Source organism: Mchenga conophoros, linkage group LG7 (genome assembly GCF_057382185.1).
Source record: "Mchenga conophoros isolate Kocher_MC1m ecotype Shallow Benthic linkage group LG7, M_conophoros_male_GT1.1, whole genome shotgun sequence".
NCBI classification, from domain to species: domain Eukaryota; kingdom Metazoa; phylum Chordata; class Actinopteri; order Cichliformes; family Cichlidae; genus Mchenga; species Mchenga conophoros.
In genome coordinates this window covers 16593446-16615786 of record NC_140532.1, presented here as the reverse complement: position 1 = coordinate 16615786, position 22341 = coordinate 16593446, and the positions used below count along the sequence as shown (strand labels likewise).

Below are 22341 nucleotides of genomic sequence, written 5' to 3'. Positions count from 1 at the left end.
TAACCAAATTTCATGAAATGATAATAAATAAATTAACAGACAGGAGACTGACCATGGCTGAAGATCCCCCACTGTCCTAAAATAAATTAGAATATGGATTTAGTAGCACTTAATAGAACCTATTAGTTACATACATAGACAGTAAGTAGCCATAACCATAACCTAAGCCATAATCTTTTTATTTTTATTAGAACATGATGTTCTACACTGAGATATACTGTAAAACCATTTTTCCTGCTGTTGTTTCTTTTTTAAGAAGTAAAAAGGATTTTTACGGAAAACATGGTAGAACAGAATTCATGGTTTGTACCATATCAAGGTACATACATTCATCCATCCATTAAATTTGGGGGTGCGGGAGGGGCTGGAGCCTATCCCAGCTAATAATAAAATATTTAATGAAAAACTAATAGCTGTAAATTAGAAGCATTTTTGTCTACATATGGCAGCATTCAGTAGTAATATCTTCATATGCCATCTTCCCCAGCTTCCTTTTGTGCCTTTGTTTTATTACAGTACTCAGTATTTGTCACATATTGATGCATTTTGTTCAAACACAGTGAATTTGCACTTTATGCACTTGCTTCTTCTTCTTCTTCTTGGATCTTGAACAATTAGAAGCTGTGACCTAAGCATGGTTTACCTGCATGAACATAAACATCCTTTTTAATATCAGCAAGTATGAATAGCAGCTACATGCCACATTACTTTAATTCTTAAGATTTGTTTTAAGACTTGACAGTATATTAGCTATAATCACAGCTAAATCCCGAAATTATATACACAGGCTCAAATATATCAACTCAAGTATATACAGTAGCATAGTATATATTTGATTAGAGGTGCCTTTTTAAAGAAACATACCCATACTTAGAGAAATGGTTAAACTCTAAATGCAATCAGAGCTCAAAGATGGTTTAATAAAACATGGCACTTTGAAGTGATCAGGAAATTGTGTTATCATGTACGCGTTTATAGAATTAAATACAAAGAAGATGCGACACATCGACACAAGCATACCACAGAAACTGTAATCTTGTAATTCAATGTATTCACATTACAACATCCACATGGTTCAGTTTGTGACGTCTACTGATCTTCAAATATATTCACTGTATAATACATAATACCAATATAGGCACTTCCAGTAAGTCTGGCAATATTGAAGCTACAGTATAGTGTCTAAATTACAAAATGGTAAAAATAAATAATGTATATCTAAAAGAGTTTTTGTAGTTTTAAAATTTCTTCACTGTACAGCATGTATGTATTTTGTACAAAATGGAGCATCGACCTGCAAGGAAATCAATTATTTTACTTTCACAAATACTATGTATTTGGACATATTCTTCTTTAGTACATGTGGTAAGTGCAAGGTACTTGTGAGAAGAAAGCAATTAATTCGTTAATTATGTGTCAACTATATAAAAATACATCATCTCCTTTTGTTTACGTAATTGTAAAACTTGTTTGGTTCTCTTGGTTACAATTATTCTACATGTGTGAATAAGCATGGCAATCAACTAAAACAAATGACGACACAAAATATACACGATTAAAACTGATATACGGTGGTATCCACTCAAATGCAAGTATTGACTTGATGTGACTGTGGGGCAAAATGCGCACGCGTTACACTTGCAATCACCAGGAAATAAACACAGTGGACACGGTCCGCTGGCCTTTAAAGATGTTGCGTGATGAATGCTCTAGTGCTTATGTCTGTGAGGCTAAGAGTACGCAGATCAAAGAGGAAGCGCGAGGAGAAATATCCTATAGGACTTTCTGTGAATAATAATTTCATCTGAGTATCCGTGAAGAATTGAAGAACTACTCACAGCATCGCTTTGCCCTTCATTACTTCACAATCTCTATCCCCTTCTCCCCAACAGTACAAGATAATTAAATACAGGACGGAGTCACATTAGAGGGGTCAATGGAAGAATAGACATAGAAGCAAACACACACTGTTTTGCTCTCGCAGATACACTAAATAATGTATATATACATTCAAAAAGGAAGGATTTCTAGAGTGTTTGAGGTGATGCAATTGTGTAATTGTACAGCCTGAAAGTGGAAGTTACAATGAGTCATAGACAGAATGTATGTTTTTCCAATTCTGCACCACTTAAGCTTAGATACACTGAACAGCTTTCCTACATAACATTGATGAATACTCACGGGGCTTTTCCAAAGCGAAATAAAATGTGTCCATTGTGCAGGTAATGATGATTATAGCTCATTGGGCATGAAATGCATCAGCATACAGAAAAGAGCATGCATTTACAAGACACAATGCACCCAGCAACCCATGGTCATTTGAGGCCCAAAGAACTAACATTGTCCCGATTCAATGGCTTGTAACAATTCTGGCCTGATAAAGGGTTTCGTAAATCTGAGATGACCTACTAATCAGTAGGTCAACCAATTATTGAGCTTGTGCGTGCGCTCCTCCCTGTGTAAGACAAACTGCAGAGGAGAGGCAGAAAAAGCAGAACGGCCCATTGTGGATGCGGCGCTCTATTCAGCACAGCCGGACATATTGTGTGACGCTACGTCAACGCAGGATATGCTAGAATACAATGCGTTGACACAGCCGTGTGTTACAGTGTAATTTCACCTCTCGTGTCATGTGTACAGACTCGTATATCTGCCGTCCACCTTTCCAAAGATCAGTTTAAAGAAATCAGATTATGACAGAGAGCAGTGGTGCAGCATGAGATGCTTGCTGACTGCATCCGTAACAGAAATTTGAACTGCTGATTCTAAATAGAGCACTTATTCAATTCAATGCATTCATTTTTTTAGTTTGTGTGTAAATGTCAGTGATTCAAATTAAGTTGGATATTCATTAGATTTTGTATCTTATTCAAGCTTCTGTATGTACTTGGTTATTTACACTTATGGCTTTATTTCAGTTGAAAAATGTGACTTAACATTTAACTGTCAGAATTGTTGGTGAATGTCTGGCTGCTAAAATAATTCCTGTGAAATTTCACAGTTTTTACAATGTTACTCATAAATACTTCCCACCATCACAAAGAAACGGGAGACAGTCGGGACAAAAATCACATGGAAAGAAGCTGATGTGACGAAAGGTGAAATTGATAAAACATTACATGCTGCAGTGCTGTTATCTTGACCCGGGTGAAATCATAAAAACGGTTCCCAGCATTTATCTGCTGAACATTGGTTTCATTAAATAAAGCGCAAACTCCAAACAGCTGCAATTGTTACATAAACAGAGAGAATTGCTTTGGCTCCAATGCTGCTGCACCGCCAGTGTGAGAAGACTGACGTGAGAGAAAGTCATGTGATGTTAAAAAAACAGACAGATTATGATCATCTAAATTTGAAATGACAGGGGAAACATTCCCTTCGTGTATTATCATGCAAACTGATGTAATCAATATTCTTTGCGAAACTTCATCCACCAGCTGATGCACTCTGCCTGCACTGAACTTGAAGAGAAGAATTAACTCCCTGAGGTGCCAGGATGGGATTCAGAGAGAGTCACCATGAAAAAATCAAAGTCAGCAGCTGTGACATAAACTAAGCCTTATTTTATGAACAGAGTTAAAGTTTAGATTTCTGGTGTGTTTTTCACGTAATGTCCTGTTATGTGATGTTCACGTTGAATTTCAACAGCTGGGGAGGGTTTCCTGAGGGTTCAAGGTCAGCATCGTTTACAGATTTTAAGCAACACTAATTATAGATTGCACGACACACTGAGTCCAGCTGCATGAGTATTAAAATGATGATGACAAGAAGAAAAAAGGACTTCCTGTCAAAAGGCGATTTTTAAACAATACTTGAGGGGACACAAATGAATTTGAATTAAATGTCACCTTTTTTGAGATGGCGTTAAGTTTTCTTAAGTGGTAAAAGGATCTGTTTTCTGGTTCTGTTTGAATGCATGATTGCTGCCGGTGCAGGTCCTTTGAATACAATATCTGGGACAGTAATGTATTACAAATAACAAGAAACCTTCTGAATTCATCTATGTCATCTGCAGAGGAATTGTGCACATGAGCGCATTCATTTAAACATGCAGGCACGCACAAATGGGCACATATGCATAGCGTGACGAGCCTCGGGTCTCTGTGTGAAACTAAAATGGCAACAAATGGAAAACATAAAATGTGTAAATAGTTGATATTGTATGCTAATTCCCAAGGGTGAGTCATTTATTTTGGCAAACACCAATGTTCCTCATTTTTTTGACCCCCTTTATAATCCACGTATAGAAAACAAAAACAAAAGAAATAACACACAGCCAGTGGGAGAGCTCAAAAATGCTAAAATTGAAACACAAGTTCATATATATATTTATATATATATGCACTCAGGAAGTAATTATATATAAACTGGCAGCAAATTTCTGGAGTCCTGCGTTACCACAAAGGGCTGAAGCTTGTGCCACCAGGCTTCTTCTTCTTTTGACAGTAGCAAAAGAGTTTTTATCCTAAAGTATAGGAATAGTCCCGTATTGCAATATGGAAAGCTTTATATGTTTGGTGAAATCAAATATTCAGATAACATGTGTAAAGCACATATTTTGCCACCCTGTTTTTTTTCTTTATAGGCACACATTTCCCAAACATCTACAGTGTTGTGTCTAAGTGATGTGCTGGCAAAAACAGGAGTCAGTTAATAGAAAACCAAGTAACACTTCTTCATGTCCTTGTCCTGAATGATGCCATATTTCCCCTGTGTTGTTTCATTGTGGGTCCCCCTCCTCTAGTTGCTCTTGAGGTTTAGAGTCTTCCCTCAGAGCTACAGGCCATTCTGGTTCCTCCTCTGGATCCTCTCCTTCTATCAGCTCCTCTCTGCTACCTGACTCCTCTTCCTCTTCATGAATAGCCAGAATAGGTTCAGCTACATTGTTTAAATGGACAGGCTCCGCTCCTTGTGCCTGTTTTTGGTTCTCTTCTGCAATCACCTTTTTCCACATCTCGTGGTTCTCCAGCAGGTGCTGCGTGATCTGGCAGAAGACTTTCCTCCTCTTCTTGGGAGTTGCTTTCTCTGGAGAAAACAAACACCTCCGTGAATTAATACGTCCGTCGTTCTCTGTGATCAGACATCTTTGGCAGGGGTAAAAACTTACGAGTGGGAGGAAATGCCTCCCCAAACGTCTCATCTTTTACAGGAATCTAAGTTCTTCTTTTCTTTTTGTTAATCAAAAAATGCTGCCCATGAATGCACAAACAAATTATTCTAAACAAATAAATTTCTCTTTTTAGATAGACATTCAAATATAAATACTGTTATCATTATTGCAGATTTACATTTGAATACTTACGGGACGCTTCCGAGCAGGTGGACGTGTCTTCTTCTGCAGTATCCTCCTCATCCTCCTCCTCATTCTCTCCAACCTCTGGCCCCTCCTCCTCCGGGTTGGGTTCCACCCATCGTCCAGGCATGAGGCTGGCCGAGTCATAGGAGTTACACAGGGGTCCAACGATGTGGGTGATGAAGGATTCCTGGAGTTTGGCAAGCTGTGGGGCTGCTCGATCCATGAAAGGGCTGACAGGAAGGCCAAGGCTGGACTCCTCATCACCCTACACAAAGTACAAGCCATTTAGATATAAAATTATCGCCAGTTAATTTCATATTGTTTTACAGGAAATGAGTAATTGTGGTTAGCATAAGCATAGTTGATTCTGAGATTGGGTTTGACTGAAGGGAAACCAGGTGGAAAAACTGATGGCAGAGGTCAAATTTTCCAGTACACCATAACAGTGACCTGTCACACACAAGAGCAGGATCTCTCCTAAATGGAATCCGGCCATAATTAATATATTTATCCCACTTCAGCTTCTGATATGCAAGACAAAATTTGAAAACCGCTGCCATAGATGTTTTGTTTTGCAATAAGAGATGTTTTTAGTCATCTGTTAATTCAATTCAATTCAATTTTATTTATATAGCGCCAAATCACAACATAAGTCGCCTCAATGACTGCGAAGGCCGGCTGCTTAAGATTCATATCATTTGTTTTTGTCCAGGTCATATGCCAATCAAAGAAGAGCAAGTACTAATACTGAAACATAGTCGCCCTCTTCTGTATTTTTTTCCTGTACGTAGACTTCTGGATTTCAGGCATGATTGATTTTTTGCTCCCCTTAATTCCTCCTTCATTTAATCCCTCTGACATATTGAGAAAGTAATGGAAGTGCTCCTTCTGAGAGCTGCTATTGTGTAAGGAGCTGTCATAACTCCATGACAGGACTATTGTATCTTTTCAGTCACATATTGTACATTTTAATTTTACATTGTATCTACATATAAGAGAAGAACAGTGGAGACAGCTGGGGTATCTTATAGCTTTGTTTAAAAAACAACAACTAATGATTCATATATGCTGTAGGCCTTATGTATGCTTGGCTTCGTTGTCATTGTAATAATATCATATGTAATCATGGCCTATTTTTTTTTGGCCCTGCAGTACCAAACAGAATCTGTTTTTGCCTTTAGTCTAAACCCACCCACAGTGAATTTTTGTTACAGTATTTAGGCTTGGCACACACCTCAGCTAATTGCTTCTGGGTCAAGAAGAATATGCTCAAGCCCTTATCTTGACTACGGTTACTAGGTGACGACACACCCTGGGCATTATGTGCCTCTGAATTTTTTGGGAGGAGAGGCACATAGAGCAAAAGCTCTACAGGATATTTGCGTTCATCACCACGTCTAGCAGCACTGTCCTTTTAGTTGTTTTGTATGCGGTGATGCTAGCACAGCTGCAATTCACGTCAGATCAGTTTTTGGTTTCACCTGAAATTTCAACTCCATAAAAGAAAAGAAAGAAAGAGAAAATAACCAGCAAAACAATACATCTCAATACTTTCCAGCTGTCACAGAGCGAGAGGTAGAGGGTTACACCCTGGACATAGTTGCTAAGCTGTTGCACGGCTAACAGAGAGAGAGAGACAACCATTAAGCTCACATCTACAGCCAATTTAGAATCACTAATTAACCTGACCCCACTAACTGCATGTCTTTGCACTGTGGAAGGAAGCTGGAGTACCTGGAGAGATCCTGAACATGCAAAACTCCACACAGAAAGGCCCAGACGGTAGATTAAAACCCAGGACTTTCTTGCTGTGAGCCAACAGAGTCAACCACCAGGCTCAAACGGGCTCAAACACTCAAGTGTTTTTAAAGCAGGATGTGTGTCAGTGTGTGCCTGTTTGTCTATGTCTATTTGTCAGGTCAGTTTTAAACTCCCCCTCTCTCTGAGAAAAGCTCATGCTCGACCAGGTTTGGGGCCTATTTACCCACGACACACTCCCTGCCCGTGGCTGGTGCCCCCACCAGTGAATTGCTGGTTCTCGGTGTCTGGGGCTGGATACTCCGGTGTGTACTGGCTCGCTCCTGGCGGCTGCTTTGCGGGGCGTGTATGAGGTGCCGTAAGGGACATTATTACTGAAACGCTCTCACACACACTACTGAAACGCTCTCACACACACTACTGAAATTTTAGCTCTCACACACACTACTGAAACGCTCTCACACACACTACTGAAACGCTCTCACACACACTACTGAAATTTTAGCTCTCACACACACTACTGAAACGCTCTCACACACACTACTGAAACGCTCTCACACACACTACTGAAATGCTCTCACACACACTACTGAAACGCTCTCACACACACTACTGAAACGCTCTCACACACACAACTGAAATGCTCTCACACACACTACTGAAACGCTCTCACACACACTACTGAAACGCTCTCACACACACTACTGAAACGCTCTCACACACACTACTGAAACGCTCTCACACACACTACTGAAATTTTAGCTCTCACGCACACTACTGAAACGCTCTCACACACACAACTGAAACACTCTCACACACACTACTGAAACGCTCTCACACACACCACTGAAACCAGAGGCATTTCTGCTGAACAGGAAGTTGTTTCCTGACAAGGAAACTGATGGAAAAAGTGGTATATTTCAAAACACTACAAGGATTTCTACTCAGCAACCTGCTAGTACAGCAGTCCCCAACCTTTTTTGCGCCACGTAAACGATATAAAAATAAAAAAACGATAAATACCATGAAAACCATAAATAGAAATGTGTTCGAATTTTTGTGGAGGAATAAAACCCATTACATAGAAAGATCTCAGCTTGTGAAGGGATACAATAAAGGTGGTATCAAAACTCCAGAATTGGAATTTATGGTTGGCACCCTTAGAATTAAATGGTTAAAATCTTGTCTGTCACAGCCAGACTCTACTTAGCTCCACATCCCATGATTCTTGTTTAATAAAATAGTATACAGGATTAGAATTTATTCGAAATGTGATTTTGCGGCAAATAAAATCCCCATAAAGATATCAAACTTTATAAAACAGACGTTGCATTTTTGGGAAAATGAGATTTACCCACAACTTCTCCCCATAATTCAACCTTATGGAATAATAGGGTAATAACACTTAATCAAAAATCAATTTTCAAGAGTGACTGGTTTGAACAAAAACATTATATTCATAACAGATTTGTTGGATGATAACGGTGTCATTCTAAGTTACACAGACTTTTCAGAAAAATATTGTCTAAACTGTTCTCAAAGAGAATATAACAAATTTTGTGAACTGGTCCCACTGCCTCTGCTTCATTTGATTAAAATTTTTATGATATACAATAATTTCTCATCAGTGCTCCCAAATTTATTGCTAGGGCAATGTCAGCTGTTTGATAAAAATGCAATAAGAAATTTGTTAGTAGTTTCTTCAAAGACAAAATATTTCATAGTTACAACAGAATGGTTACATGGCATGGTTCTAATTTAGTTATTTCATATACACTGGATAAAGCATACTAAAAATTTATGAAATAGCCTATTCTACCTAAAGTTAAAGAAACACACTTTAAACAAAACTAATACTGTGGCAGAATTTCTAAAAAAAGAGATTTGGCTTTGAGGTGGATCAATGTTCTTTTTGTACTGATGAAAATGAAACCCTAGAACATCTTTTTTTTCCCTATGCCCTATCAGACAATGTATTTGGTGCAACTTAAAAAATTGGATTTCCCTAAATATTAATGATGTGCCACTGTTTGAATTACATCATAATTTTTTTTTATATGGATCATCTAGCATTGGATGTCTCAGACATTATTAACATCATCATACTTTTGAGTAAATATCATATCCATTGTGCTAAATGGAGCAACGCTAAGCCTTCTCTCCCTGGTTTTATTGATGATTTTAAGATATTTTTCTTTGCTAAAAAAGACAAAAAGCACATATGCCAAAAAAATAACCAGGATAATGCACGTCTCCCGCTATTCTAAATTTTGACTTATGCTGAGGCTAATATATTGTTAAGTAATGCAGCTGTCTCACTAAGGTCCAGAATCGATTTGTTCCACGATTCGATTCAATTCAATTCGATTTGATTATGGGGAATTTTGACAGTCAGAAATATTATAATTCAGATCAGTACATTTACATATTTTTGTATTTAAAAAAAGGAAGCTGACACACGCAAGACTTTATCAAAGGTGTGAGCATCACAGCAGATGCCTTTGTGTCAAAGTAGCTGAAGATAAAACACATAAAAACATGAAGGTGGTTTTCCTGGCCTGGGATTTTATAAAAAATATTCTGCAGTACATCAAAAACGAAAGAAAACCATTAATCAACATATGAACGTTATCTCTGACGTTACAGCGGTTTTATTAGAGACACGGCTAACGTTTTGACATTTTGCATAATTTAAAAAAGTTTAAATTTATTCAGTATTGAACGGCAGAAATTAGGTTTTCTTTTCGGAAGTATGTAAAATGAAAAAAAAAAAAAAACAGCGGCCGACTGCGCTGTAAACAACAGTAGACTTGTGCATAACAAGCAAGCGAATAATACAGAAAACAGATTTTTAGACGGGAAACTGTTCTTGAAGTACAGAGAGAGAGAAAGAGAGAGAGAGGGCTGTGCATGACGTGCGATTTTATCGTGGTGGAAGCAAAACAGTGAGGGAATTCGTGACGATGTTTATGTGAAGCGCAGTTTGGATCTTCTTTTGCTGCTGGTTCAGTCAATATTGTTTGGAGAGAGATAAAACTAACAGCTTTAGAATCGGCGCAAAAACGGCGTGAAAACAAAGCGCGGACCTGCCGACAGATCAGAGTCAGCGAGCTGTCGGCTTTCAGCCCCGACCGTGTCCGTGCTGTCGGGTGAGAAAGGCGACATCTCACTGATTCTGATCCGCGGGTCGCGCTGTGTGTTTACGTCTTTGTGCAGAAGCCGTGTACCTGCTCTCATTTACTGTCTTAGCTGTTTGGTGGTTGTTGAAATTTTGTGAGGTTTCACCAGAGATTCTGGCATTTCGGGTAAAATAAATTTATATTAAAAAATCGATTCAGGATTTTAATGAATCGATTTCACGTTATCCAAGCCAGAATCGATTTTAATCAATAAATCGATTATAAAAACCCACCCCTAACTAACAGGTTGCTGAGTAGACATCTGTGTAGTGGTTTGTTTGAAATCTAACACTTTTTCCTTCAGTTTCCTTGTCAAGAATTAACTTCCAGTTCAACTGAAATGCCTTCCTGTTCAACTGAAATGACTTGGTTTTTCAGTAGTGTGTGTGAGAGCGTTTCAGTAGTGTGTGTGAGAGCTAAAATTTCAGTAGTGTGTGTGAGAGCGTTTCAGTTGTGTGTGTGAGAGCGTTTCAGTTGTGTGTGTGAGAGCGTTTCAGTAGTGTGTGTGAGAGCTAAAATTTCAGTAGTGTGTGTGTGAGAGCGTTTCAGTTGTGTGTGTGAGAGCGTTTCAGTTGTGTGTGTGAGAGCGTTTCAGTAGTGTGTGTGAGAGCTAAAATTTCAGTAGTGTGTGTGTGAGAGCGTTTCAGTTGTGTGTGTGAGAGCGTTTCAGTAGTGTGTGTGAGAGCTAAAATTTCAGTAGTGTGTGAGAGCGTTTCAGTAGTGTGTGTGAGAGCGTTTCAGTAGTGTGTGTGAGAGCTAAAATTTCAGTAGTGTGTGTGAGAGCGTTTCAGTAGTGTGTGTGAGAGCGTTTCAGTAGTGTGTGTGAGAGCTAAAATTTCAGTAGTGTGTGTGAGAGCTAAAATTTCAGTAGTGTGTGTGAGAGCGTTTCAGTAGTGTGTGTGAGAGCGTTTCAGTAGTGTGTGTGAGAGCGTTTCAGTAGTGTGTGTGAGAGCTAAAATTTCAGTAGTGTGTGTGTGAGAGCATTTCAGTAGTGTGTGTGAGAGCGTTTCAGTAGTGTGTGTGAGAGCTAAAATTTCAGTAGTGTGTGTGAGAGCGTTTCAGTAGTGTGTGTGAGAGCTAAAATTTCAGTAGTGTGTGTGAGAGCTAAAATTTCAGTAGTGTGTGTGAGAGCGTTTCAGTAGTGTGTGTGAGAGCGTTTCAGTAATAATGTCCCTTACGGCACCTCATAGGCGTGGGCCCTGCTCTTCTACTCTATTTTTCTCTCCCTTCTGCTCCTTCTGTTAACTTTTTCCCCAACTTCATTTTCTTTTACTTTTTCTTTTCTTATAGGCCTCCAGTCTTGTCTGTTATGGCTCTTTATCAGTCTACTCAATCCGCTGGTGAAGTATTACAAGTTGTCACAAGTATTCAGGGAGTTGGCAGAGGCCACAGGTAAATACTCTTGGTTTCCTGTCAGCTTCTCCTACCTTTATATGTATCTTTTAGTGTGTGCTTTCTAACCCCCCTGTAGGTGTAAATGTGAGAGTAAATGGTTGTCTGTCTCTATGTAACAGTCTTGCAATAGACTGGGGACCTGTCCAGGATGTACCCTGCCTCTCCCCCTATGACGGCTGGGACAGGCTCCAGGCCCCTGGGACAGCCGAGTTAGATAAGCAAAAGAAATGGATGGATGGATGCTTGCCAAAACTAACAACAAAAGCTGACTTCTTGGAGAGCATCTGGCAATATAATAGATTGGTGTGTATGCCCCAGGTAAGACTGAAGTTCATAAAGGAGATGGACCAAAGGCCCTAGATGTGAAACAAAGAACAGCAAAGAACGACTTCTACACAATGTACAGATATAAATCTACAGTATTATAAATACTGTGCCACTGCATGGGGAACGCCTCAACTTTTACAAACTAAACAGAGCACAAAAGTGTCATCAAAGGGAAGTTGGGATAAATGAAAATTCAGGCGCCTACATGAGGAGGCAGTTAATGAAATTTTCTTCCAGCCATGAGTTTGTATTAATTTAGACAGCATCTGCTCACTGTCATTATATAACGCTTCTGTTTAGGCTACTGTAATGACAGGGAAAACCGGATCTCAGAGCTCCTCCTCCCCTCGTTGTATCCTCTTTTATGTGAGTCCAACTGTTAATAAATTCCATCAAATTGAAGATCTGTCTGAGATCCAGTCGTTTTATAAAACTCATTTGGTTTTGCGTTACAATCTTTCTGCTCTGTGGGAACAGAGGCTTTCTAGTCTATAGTGTACAGTATGACACTTGGGGTTGGTTACCAAGGCAACTAGGAATCCTTGCTATAGCTGTTATTCATTCATATCCGGGAAGACGTCACACACAACATACATGCTGTGCTTTTCTTAGGGCCGATTTTTACAAATATTACATGTATTTATTTATTTTCTGTCTAACAGGGTTATGTTTTCTTTCATGGTTCTTTGATACAGTGCTATCCTGGAAATAGATTGCTATTTAATTGTAAATCAGAAGGAATCTTTTTGAAGAAAGAGTATGTTACTGTATGCTAATCCAGCCGGCTTTCCTGGCTGTTTGACTGCTGGTTTATTTTTTGCATAATTTCCACTTTCTCATGTTGTCAGACTCATTGCTGACATCACTGCTGTAGTCCAATCATCTTTCTGCCTGCCTTCTGTGAGCCAGTGAGCCTCCATCCTCCATTACCTTGGCCTCCAATAACACTGTGAGCAATCTTGAAGTCGTTGTATGTTCTTCAATATCTCTAAAATTAGAAACATCCTTTCTCAGAGTGAAGCTGAAAAACTAGTTCATGCATCTATTACTTGTAGACTGTAATTCGTTCTTATCAGGCTGTCCTAAAAACTCCCTTCACTTGATCCAAAATGCTGCAGTAAGAATACTGACAGGGACTAGAAAGAGAGAGCATATTTCTCCCATATTATTATCAATGGCTCCAGAATCAAATTTAAAATCTTTCCCATCACATCGTCCCTCTACCTTTGCTGTTGCAGAATTCAAGCCATTCATTTCAACTCAAGATTAGTTAGAGTTCAGTTCTCGCTTAAAATATCTCCTCTGTTTCTGTTTCTCTGTTTCTCCTCTGTTTGTAGGACTTTAAAGACCTGCATTTCCAGATCCGGGAACCGTTTCTATCCAACAGCCAAAAATGAACTCAGTTTTCCCCTCCCAGTATCTTTCCAATAGCTCTAAGTCACTAGTTGCACAGAAATAGCACTTTTTTATTTTATTTTTATCTTTTAAGTACATTGCTTTATAGATTGGATTTCTATAGTATTGCATTTTTTATTACTTTTTTATTTTGTTTTGTTTTTACAGCTTTATTGGGCATGTGTAAAATGCAACTTTCTCTTGTTAAAGACAACAAATCTTATTGTATGTGTTGCATGTCATGACATTAGAGGTAGTCTAATTCTACTACCTCTAAGTATATCCTGTAAATTACATAGAAATAAAAGCTAAATTGTTGCTAGCATTGCTTCAGCAATGTTATTTCAGTCTATGAAATCATAATCAGTTATTTACACATTATTGTTATTATACAAATAATACATATTAATGCATAAACCACCCGAATATTACTAAAAAGGTCATGGCTAAAAAGTTACACTGACACTGGTATGATTAGTGTTATGCGACAGTACTATACTGTACTGTGTGGTGTCATGTTGGTGTGCAGGTGCACCCTGACCTTTAGCTTAGCTGAGTTCTTAGGTCCCATAAAAGATTGTTCACACACCTGTTCATAGAACTCATTGACAATGCCCTCTGTCCATTGCAGATGTAGCTCCTTGCACTTCAGAGGCCCATTTATATCAGCGAGTTTGATGCACATCTGGCAGACTAGCAACCTGTCATTCTCGTTAGACCAGTCGATACCTGTAGATGGATCATCACCTACCTGAGGGATTGACAGACAGCCATGACAGCATTAGCATATTCAAACATGTTATGTAACCACAGCTATAATCTTCTGCTGAAATGTTTTCTGTTAAGCTATAGTTTACAGCATCAGTTCATTGGACTGAGGACGAAACAAACATATATAAGACTTAGGATTATGTAGTTAAGCTAATACTGACATAACCCAATTCTTGTTGTCAAAGCTACTTACTATATAAACAATGCTTCAATAAGGTGCTTTAACCTATACAGAGCTTGAACATATTTCTAAGAAAAGCAGGACTCAATCATATATAAAGTTGATCTCAGCACTTTTTGAATGAATCGATTATTTCTAGTTAAGCTTAATGAGCTTCGGATCTAAAGAGGCTCAGGAAACAGGAAAGCTTGACGGCTACTTCACCCAAAGCTAATTCGCGTCCAGGAAGAGCAGAGCAGGGACTCTGAGAGACCTTATTGTTACTTCTGCTGCCAAACCAGCAACCTCAATGTTAGCTGACAGGCCTTGGCCATCGAGCAGCAACGCTGTAGTAGAACTCACAATGAGAGGAATGCGGACCCTCAAATCGAAAGCCAACACTGTGTCTGCACTCCAGTGAGTTCTTGAAGGCTATGGGGTACTTTGTGTTGTTGACTTACATTGAGAGCACTGCAATGTATTGCACAAACAGATCTGCTCCTCGAAGACCACTTGACAGCTTCCTTTTCCTGAAGCGTTGTCCCAGTTTTTAAAAGAACTGATCTGTTAGGAAAGCATGTCTACAGAATATGTTTGACCCCAACTTTTCCAAGTAATTTATTACTTGGCTATTTAATTTTAACAATAACCAAAAAAAAAAAATCAATTTTAAGCTTTTCATGTTATATTTGAAAACAGATATGCTCAACTCAATGTTTACACTGGCTTAAAAGGATAAACTACCTCTGAAGAGTTCTTTAATTTGTCAAATGAATGTGAAACATTGAACAGGGATGTTTTTAGAATACCTTGGCATTGAACTCAGCTAGGAAGTCAAAATGCTTCTTCAGATCAGTGGCCAGTATGGCCTCAATGACCAGGAAACGGAAGCGTTTGAACTCCACATGGTCCAGATTGACCAGGAAGTTGTACTCTGGCTGTGACAGGAAGAGGTTCCAGGCTGCGGCAGCGTGGTGGTTTTCCAAAACTGAGCGGTCGTTGTAGAGCACCGCCTGTCAAACAAAACAAACCATAATTGTTAGACACTACTGACAGGGAAATTAAAGCCTACATTATTGCTCTCTGATAGGCAAGCTACTCTTTCAGTATCATTATGTCATCATTGCTCAAAATTGGGTAATTTACTTAATACAATAATTTCTATGATTTCTTTTTATTGATAACACAATGTAGAACTAGACCAAACAGTAACATTTCTACCTGGTAACCTGTAAACAGGTATTCTAACTGTTGATTTGTTTGTTTTTTGAAGCAGGCTGACAGTGAAATAGACAAATAATCTATCAAATCATAATTCAGGTGAAAAAGAAAAACAAGGGTGTGACAGTAAATCAAGTAAACAAACTTTTATTTAATCACATACTGTTGACCATGCTGTAGGCTGAATAGCATGAGCACCTGTGGGGCGCTGGTGGCCACGAGGAAAGCGTTTGTCCGCCCTGGGTGATCATAATCGTGCATGGCGGCAGCCACGTAAAGAGCCATGAGCTCCAGAGCAGGTATGAGGCCTGACAGGCAGCCATAACCATCTTCTGACACAGTGTAGGTCTTTGAAACCAGGAAGCCCATGTGACTGTGTGTTATTCCACTGTCGGAGTCTAGCCACGGGGGAGAAGACAAAGTGAGGAGGCTGAAGAGAAAGGTGTCAGAATTTACACAAGACACACACAACTGTACAGTACCTTCATCTGCACACACCTAAACACGCGCACGCACGTGCTCTGGAGCACAACACACAGAAGCACACACACATACTTTAACGTTCAAATCCACTTATATGTGGATCAAAGGGATGGCCCAAGTAAGGCATACAAATGAGGTTATGGAAATATGGGTAAGAGGGAACTCTAATCTGCCTGCAATTTCATGCTGTTCTAGACTTCAAATAGTGTTTGGTATGCAAGTGCCAAAAGCCTGAGTAAGATAAGACCAACTTTGAGTGGGATAAGAACACACACTCCTGCAGGTTTGATACTTTGACATTAATGAGATGGCTGCAGGGGATGTGAAAAAATTCAGGATAAAAAAAAAAATGACCTACATATAGAAAATCTTAAGCGCAAAAAAGTACAGTAGAGCAAATATTGTTCTTATTTAAAAACTTGACAACAAGTTTTGCATACTTTTATGGACTGATGGATACACATACACACCTGTCAGGACATCAGCTGTCAGCATGCATGCACTGATGGACATACCTGAGTCACTGGCAGAGCCGTGGTCAGTCATGAGGCTGGGCAGGCCAGGCACAGGCTGCGTGGTGAGGTACCAGACTGCATGAAGCACATCTGTGGCATGGACCCTGTTGTGATCTGGATTAGAGAAGATAACAAGTCTGCTCAGTGTGTGTGATCGTCTCCACCAGGGTGCAGTGTTGGGCTGCTAATGTCTGTTCAATTAAACTTCAAGGCAGTGCAGAGTACTAATGCTGCATAGATTGCTCAACATTTCCATCTAGTGGCTGCTTTCATCCTTGCAACGAGTAATCTGAAGCAAAGTGAAAAACAAAAGCAGGAAGATGCTCGAGCTTACATGGTATGTCTCTGTAACCATTCTCAAGGGCATGGAAGTAGTTCATGAATTCTTTTACGGGGATCTTAAAAGTCTGAAACAGGCCAGTGTCCTCAAAGAGCCTATATGATACCTGAAAGATAAAATATATATATATATATATCAGACCCCATGGACATCACCAGATCCAGATATATTAAATATAACAAAAGTGTTCAATAAATGTGTAAAACTGAAAAATGTAATGAAAAAAATTAAAAGACAGTGTTATAAATAGTAAAGTATGCTACTGTTTTGTAATATAAAATAATTTGTCACTTTGACACTCTGGCGGACCTGACTGAGGATTCGTCCACATTTCCCATTGGTCTTCTCTATCAAGGTGAAGATGGGGAAGTTCCAATTGTTCAGCTGACTCATCAGAGGTTCCAGGCCCTCCATTATTAAAGGCTCTGGTGCCAAGATTGGTTTGTCCTGCGTGAGTAACAAATGGTCAAAAGACGTGAAAACAATAAGGAAAATATTACATAAGGAGTACATGTTCCTGTTTTATTAGCAGTACTAATGTGACTGAGACAGCTGCTTTGGCCCGCCTTACCTCCGGAGGTATTAGTGCATGGAGGATGACATTCTGGGAGTTTTTTCCTTCTTCTGCATCGTCCTCTGTATGTGCTACATCACTGCTGTCACTGTGGTTGGCTTCGTGGGTGCTGTCATAGTCTGATGACACAACCACTTGGTCCTCTGCTGGTGTAAGAAAAACAAAGAGATGTCACACTGCGGCCTCGGGAGAAAATCCACTGTTAATCTTCTTAAACTGATGCATATCACTAGGTTTCTTGGAGTATGTGGATTTACGTCTTCTCTATATCCACTTCCTTTAATCCTGGCTTGTTGTAATAGGTTATTTTCTGCAGGTCCCATAGAAAGTCACTGCTGCCTTCATTAACACTCAAAGATCCCCGATTGCTGCCTCTCACGTGACTGAAAGCAAGTTTTAATAGTGAGTCTGCTTGGAGGTGCTACTTTATAAAGCAGCACACTTAGTTCTTTCTACAGAAACTTATATGTGCTCATGTTGAGTGCTGCTCACAAACTTTAGGAGCAGTAGAATAAACAACATTGTAGTACATTTTTAACAAGAATGAACCAGCTCAGCAACAACAAAAGAGCCGAAAGACCACAGAAGACAAAAAATGCACGATGACAGAATTATTTCCATAGTTAGAAAAAACTATTTCACAGCATTTAACCGAGTTGAGAGCACTCTCAATGAGGTAGGCGTATCATCGTCTACAATCAAGGTCTACAACCAAGAGACGCCTTCATAAATACAGAGGGTTTACAACAAAGTAAAAACCACTGGTTATGCTCAAGAACAAGAATTTCAGATGAACCCAAGATTAATGATGGGAGGATAAAAATATGGTCGAGAGAAACAGCTCGTGATTTGAAGCAAACCGAGGTATTTGTCAAACATGGTGGAGGCAGTGTTATGGCTTGGGCATTTATAGCTGCCAGTGGAACCGGGTCACTCATCGTTGATGATGATGTGACTGCTGATACGAGCAGCAGGAGGAATTCTGATGTGTAGGGAGCTATATAGATTCAGCCAAACTGATTGGACAGCTCTTCACTGTGCAAAAGCAACCCAAGAGTTTCTATAGGCAAAAAAAACCCCAAGTCAGTCATTGGCCAAGTCAGTCACCTGATCTCAGCCCAACGGAGCATGCTTTTCAGTTGTCAAATACAAAACTTGATGCAGGAAGATCCACAAATAAGAAGCACCAGGTGTTCTCAATGAGGGAAGCAAGAATTTGGCGATGACAATGTGTTTTAGACTTTATGCATCCATTAATGTATAAAATTATGTTAATTTGTCGAGTTAATTTTGAGCTTCTTAAAATGCAGACTGTGTGTGAAAATAGCTGTAATTATTAAACAGTTGATGAAAAGTGGTTGTTAAACCCCTTGAATTAATGCTGAAGTTTGCACTTCTATCACATTGTGACTGTTTGAATTCAAAACCACTGTGATGGTGTAGAGAGGCAACTAACTGTATGAGATACTGCAGAGGTAGTGTTCCTTTATCATCAACACAAACTCATTACTCGAGTCATTTGTTTGGGGTTTTCTGTGCGTGTTTACTATATATATCAATCTCCCATATCAGCTGAGTGCAATGGAAACAAACAGTCTCAAAGAGAGAGAAACAAAAGCGATTCAGTGTTTATGCCAGCAAACGTAACACAAACACTCTTCCCATGCTGCTTTGCGGGAATGCTAGAAAGACTGGGGGCATACCTGAACGTGGTATCCTGTCTCCCTTGTCTAAAGAGCCCTCACCGTGGTTCAGTCTGATGTATGGTCTCCCACAACTGTAGAAAAGAGGGGATTCACTGTTAGTTAAATAAAAGAGTTTCTATTTATCTCAGATGTGCATTCCTAACTACTGCGTGTGGATATACTTGAGTTACAATCACACTCTAGTGACCTGTATCTTTTTGAGCAGATGACGATAACATGAAATTTTTATTCCTTTGATTTAATTATTTGATTATTATCAGAATGCAAATAATTCCACACCATTCACAGCAGTTCAAAGTTAACAGGCAAAACACATGGAAGATAAATACAGAATATATGTATTAGTCTATCTGCGGCTCTGCTAAAGAAGTGTGAATATCGCCGTTCGCCACATCTGTCTTCGATGTGTAAACAGTCAGAAGAAGTTGTCAAGTAGGGAAAAAAAAGAACTTAATGGGGTTCCTACTGTGCAGCCCCCACACAAAAACAGCCGTTGCACACTTGCTTCAAGAAAATACGTAGTAATGAATCTAATGGATGCGCACATTAACACAATGCAACTGGAATAAACAACAAAGCAAACTCCAAACGCTGGCATTGTTATGAATGATTCATTAGAAACTGAGCCCACCCTCTTTGAGATTTATGACAGACCAGTGTCGGCCTCAACAACAACTCACTTTCTCAGTCTCAGATGAAAACATTCCCATCTGATGACTGGCTTTATAAATCAAACAGCAAATGTTATCTTCTGTGGAAAGAACTGGCCTTTACTGGTCAGTTAGCTGTGTGACACCACGGGGAGCCTCCCAGACTTTTCCCAACAGATTTTCCGTGTTTCTCCACTGAGGCCACTGTCAGGCTGTAGGTGGTTCCAATTAAAATACCTCTCCCTAAATGTTGTAAAACCTGCCTACTCGGAGCAGGAAATGCCTGCCGTTAGAGCATGGTGTCACAGGGAGCACAAAGGCCTGTAGTGTGTCTATCTCCTCCTGATAAAGTGTTTCTGGAACACTTTTGAGCTGTACCCACCCAGCATAATGCTCCTAAGGCCCCAACAAAGGGAGTTCTGTTGTGTTTGTACGGCCAGGTTGGACCACTGTGTCTAATGCCTAGCAGGTGTGGAATATAAAATAGTTTGATAGTTTGGCGGTTGAACAGTTAGTACATTATTGTCAGGGGGGTCTGGGCAGGCAGCAGCACTTGGCTTAAAAGGTTTACTTTTAATGAAAGTTGAAGAACTGGCAGACACTTTTCCTATTCTGCTAATGCAGCAGAATAACCTCGGCTACTGACATTGAGCCTTGAGCACAAAATGTAAATAAGGAGGCCGGTCATTTTCAGTCGAGGAATCTGCCAATCATATATCAAGTGGCTCTGCTTTTATCTCTCGCTCTCTCACTCACGCAGAAACTATGTACACATGATACACACTCCACTTTCATTTTGCTATCATGTTCTATGCTAGAAATAACATTTATATACCAGTAGTAAGAATTTACTTTGCCTTTTGGGAGAACGCAACTGTCAGCTGTAAACACATTTGCTGTGTGGAGTCAACAGACACCATCCTATAGTGTGGTTTTATTGAGGAATTCAAAGTGGAATTTAGTTACATTTAGCCAAAGGTTTTAAGGTTGCGGTTTCTCTAATACAACAATGTCGCTATCTGCAATTCTGTAACCTTAACCACGTAAAGATTGAAAAATATTTCTGTGTAGAGCGATGAGTCTTACAGAAAAATAAACGCACCGAGGGCTTCAAATCAATTTCAATATGTGGTAGTGTGTAAATGATTATTCTACACAAGCTCATTGTTGGTAAGAACAAAAAAGAAATACAGTTTTTCCAAAATATCTCCCCTGTTTTCAAAAAACAGGAAATTTAACATGCATCATACAGTGAATTTTAGATTTAAAAAATGACACGCGCTATATTTCAATCAACTAACCACACAACTTCTTTTGGTTCTTCTTAGTACAACTGCTCGTGTCCTTTTTTCATTATGTCATTGTGCTCTAAAATCAGTTTTATGGATCAGGCGCAGTTTTGTCTCATCATCAAGGTCAAGGTTGGTTTCTTGCCTTATAACATACATAATTTTCAAAGTCATAAAAAAAAAAAAATTGCTCTTCATCTCTAAACCAAAAGGCACTTGGCACTCACTCTGTAACTATGATGCTTAATCAAGCAAATGTAATTCAGTTTAAATTGCAGCCCTGCCTGCTTTTCCTCATTTTTGAGGACTTCTTCTTGTATGGCCTGAGCCGTGCCGTAAGCTCCGGCTGGCCTCAGCCTGCTAACCTTTCCGCTGCAGATTTTTTACTCAGCCACTTGCAGCAGGTTGACAGATTACCTTTGGTTCAGAGCCACGACGGACAGTGCCAAAGCCACGATAAACACCGCAGCTATTATTTCTGCTTCCAGTAATCTACCTACTCTCGAGCCAGATGACGTGAAGAAGATAACAACACAGTGGCTGGGGCTGAGGGAAATGGAAGGCATTCAATTGGGCCCTTTAAACAGGGTCTATCTGATAAAAAAAAAAAAAAAGGTGATAATGTAGCTTTGAAGTTGGTGTTATTCCTTCTTAACAGTGTACGTCATTGAAGGCTGACATGATGGAAAAACGAGGGAGGGGGAAAAAAAGAAGCCTAATGTCCTAATTAAGATTGTGCAGATTTGATGATGGAGTAGAGAGAAGGCAATTGAAGCCATGTGTTCATTTTCGCCCAACCTCCCTTCCATGTGTTCGCTCTCTCTCGCCTTCCCTCTTTCCCAACACTCTGTGTGAGGATGTATCAGGAATGATTAGTGGTGGTGTGTCAGTGATGTGAAAGGAAATTCATAGGCTTCTGGTCTTGGCCAGACACTCTAACAAATACAGTTTAGAGTACATAAATTACCAAAAACACTCCTTATTACTCCCTAACATGTGTGATTTAGGTGTCAAAGCCTACTTGAGAAATGACGTGTTGGCAGGTTGCTGCTTGCTAAGAGACCATCAAAGGTCGGATCCCAAACACAGCAAGTTGTTTTCAGTCAGCATGGGCTCTGGTTAAGTGTCTTTCAGCTAAACACCGAAGCCTTACCAGCCCTGTTTGATTATTTCAGGCATCTGGATAAGAGCTAGATGCCTACAATGCATTTAACTGAAGTGCTGCTCAGAAAAGAGCCCTCTCCACTGCTGTGAACGAAACCTGGAAAATCTCTGTGTTTTC

General features: G+C 39.6%; 1 protein-coding gene across 2 annotated transcripts in view; it reads right to left on the bottom strand.

Annotated features, from left to right (window-relative positions):
* Positions 1-359: 359 nt before the first annotated feature.
* Positions 360-22341, bottom strand: part of LOC146569902 (cGMP-inhibited 3',5'-cyclic phosphodiesterase 3A-like) — an 88078-nt gene continuing 66096 nt past the window's right edge. The window contains exons 5-14 of one of the 2 annotated variants that reach the window (XM_085282570.1): positions 19118-19191; positions 17412-17557; positions 17150-17287; positions 16835-16946; positions 16501-16614; positions 15701-15900; positions 15091-15294; positions 13940-14101; positions 5303-5561; positions 360-5025 (exon numbers count right to left, since the gene is read on the bottom strand). In XM_085282570.1, the coding sequence (XP_085138696.1) occupies positions 4721-5025; positions 5303-5561; positions 13940-14101; positions 15091-15294; positions 15701-15900; positions 16501-16614; positions 16835-16946; positions 17150-17287; positions 17412-17557; positions 19118-19191 (1714 nt within the window). In that variant the 3' untranslated portion in view covers positions 360-4720. Of the gene's footprint in view, positions 5026-5302; positions 5562-13939; positions 14102-15090; positions 15295-15700; positions 15901-16500; positions 16615-16834; positions 16947-17149; positions 17288-17411; positions 17561-19117; positions 19192-22341 lie in introns of both variants that reach the window. The other variant, XM_085282569.1, reaches the window with a different exon arrangement.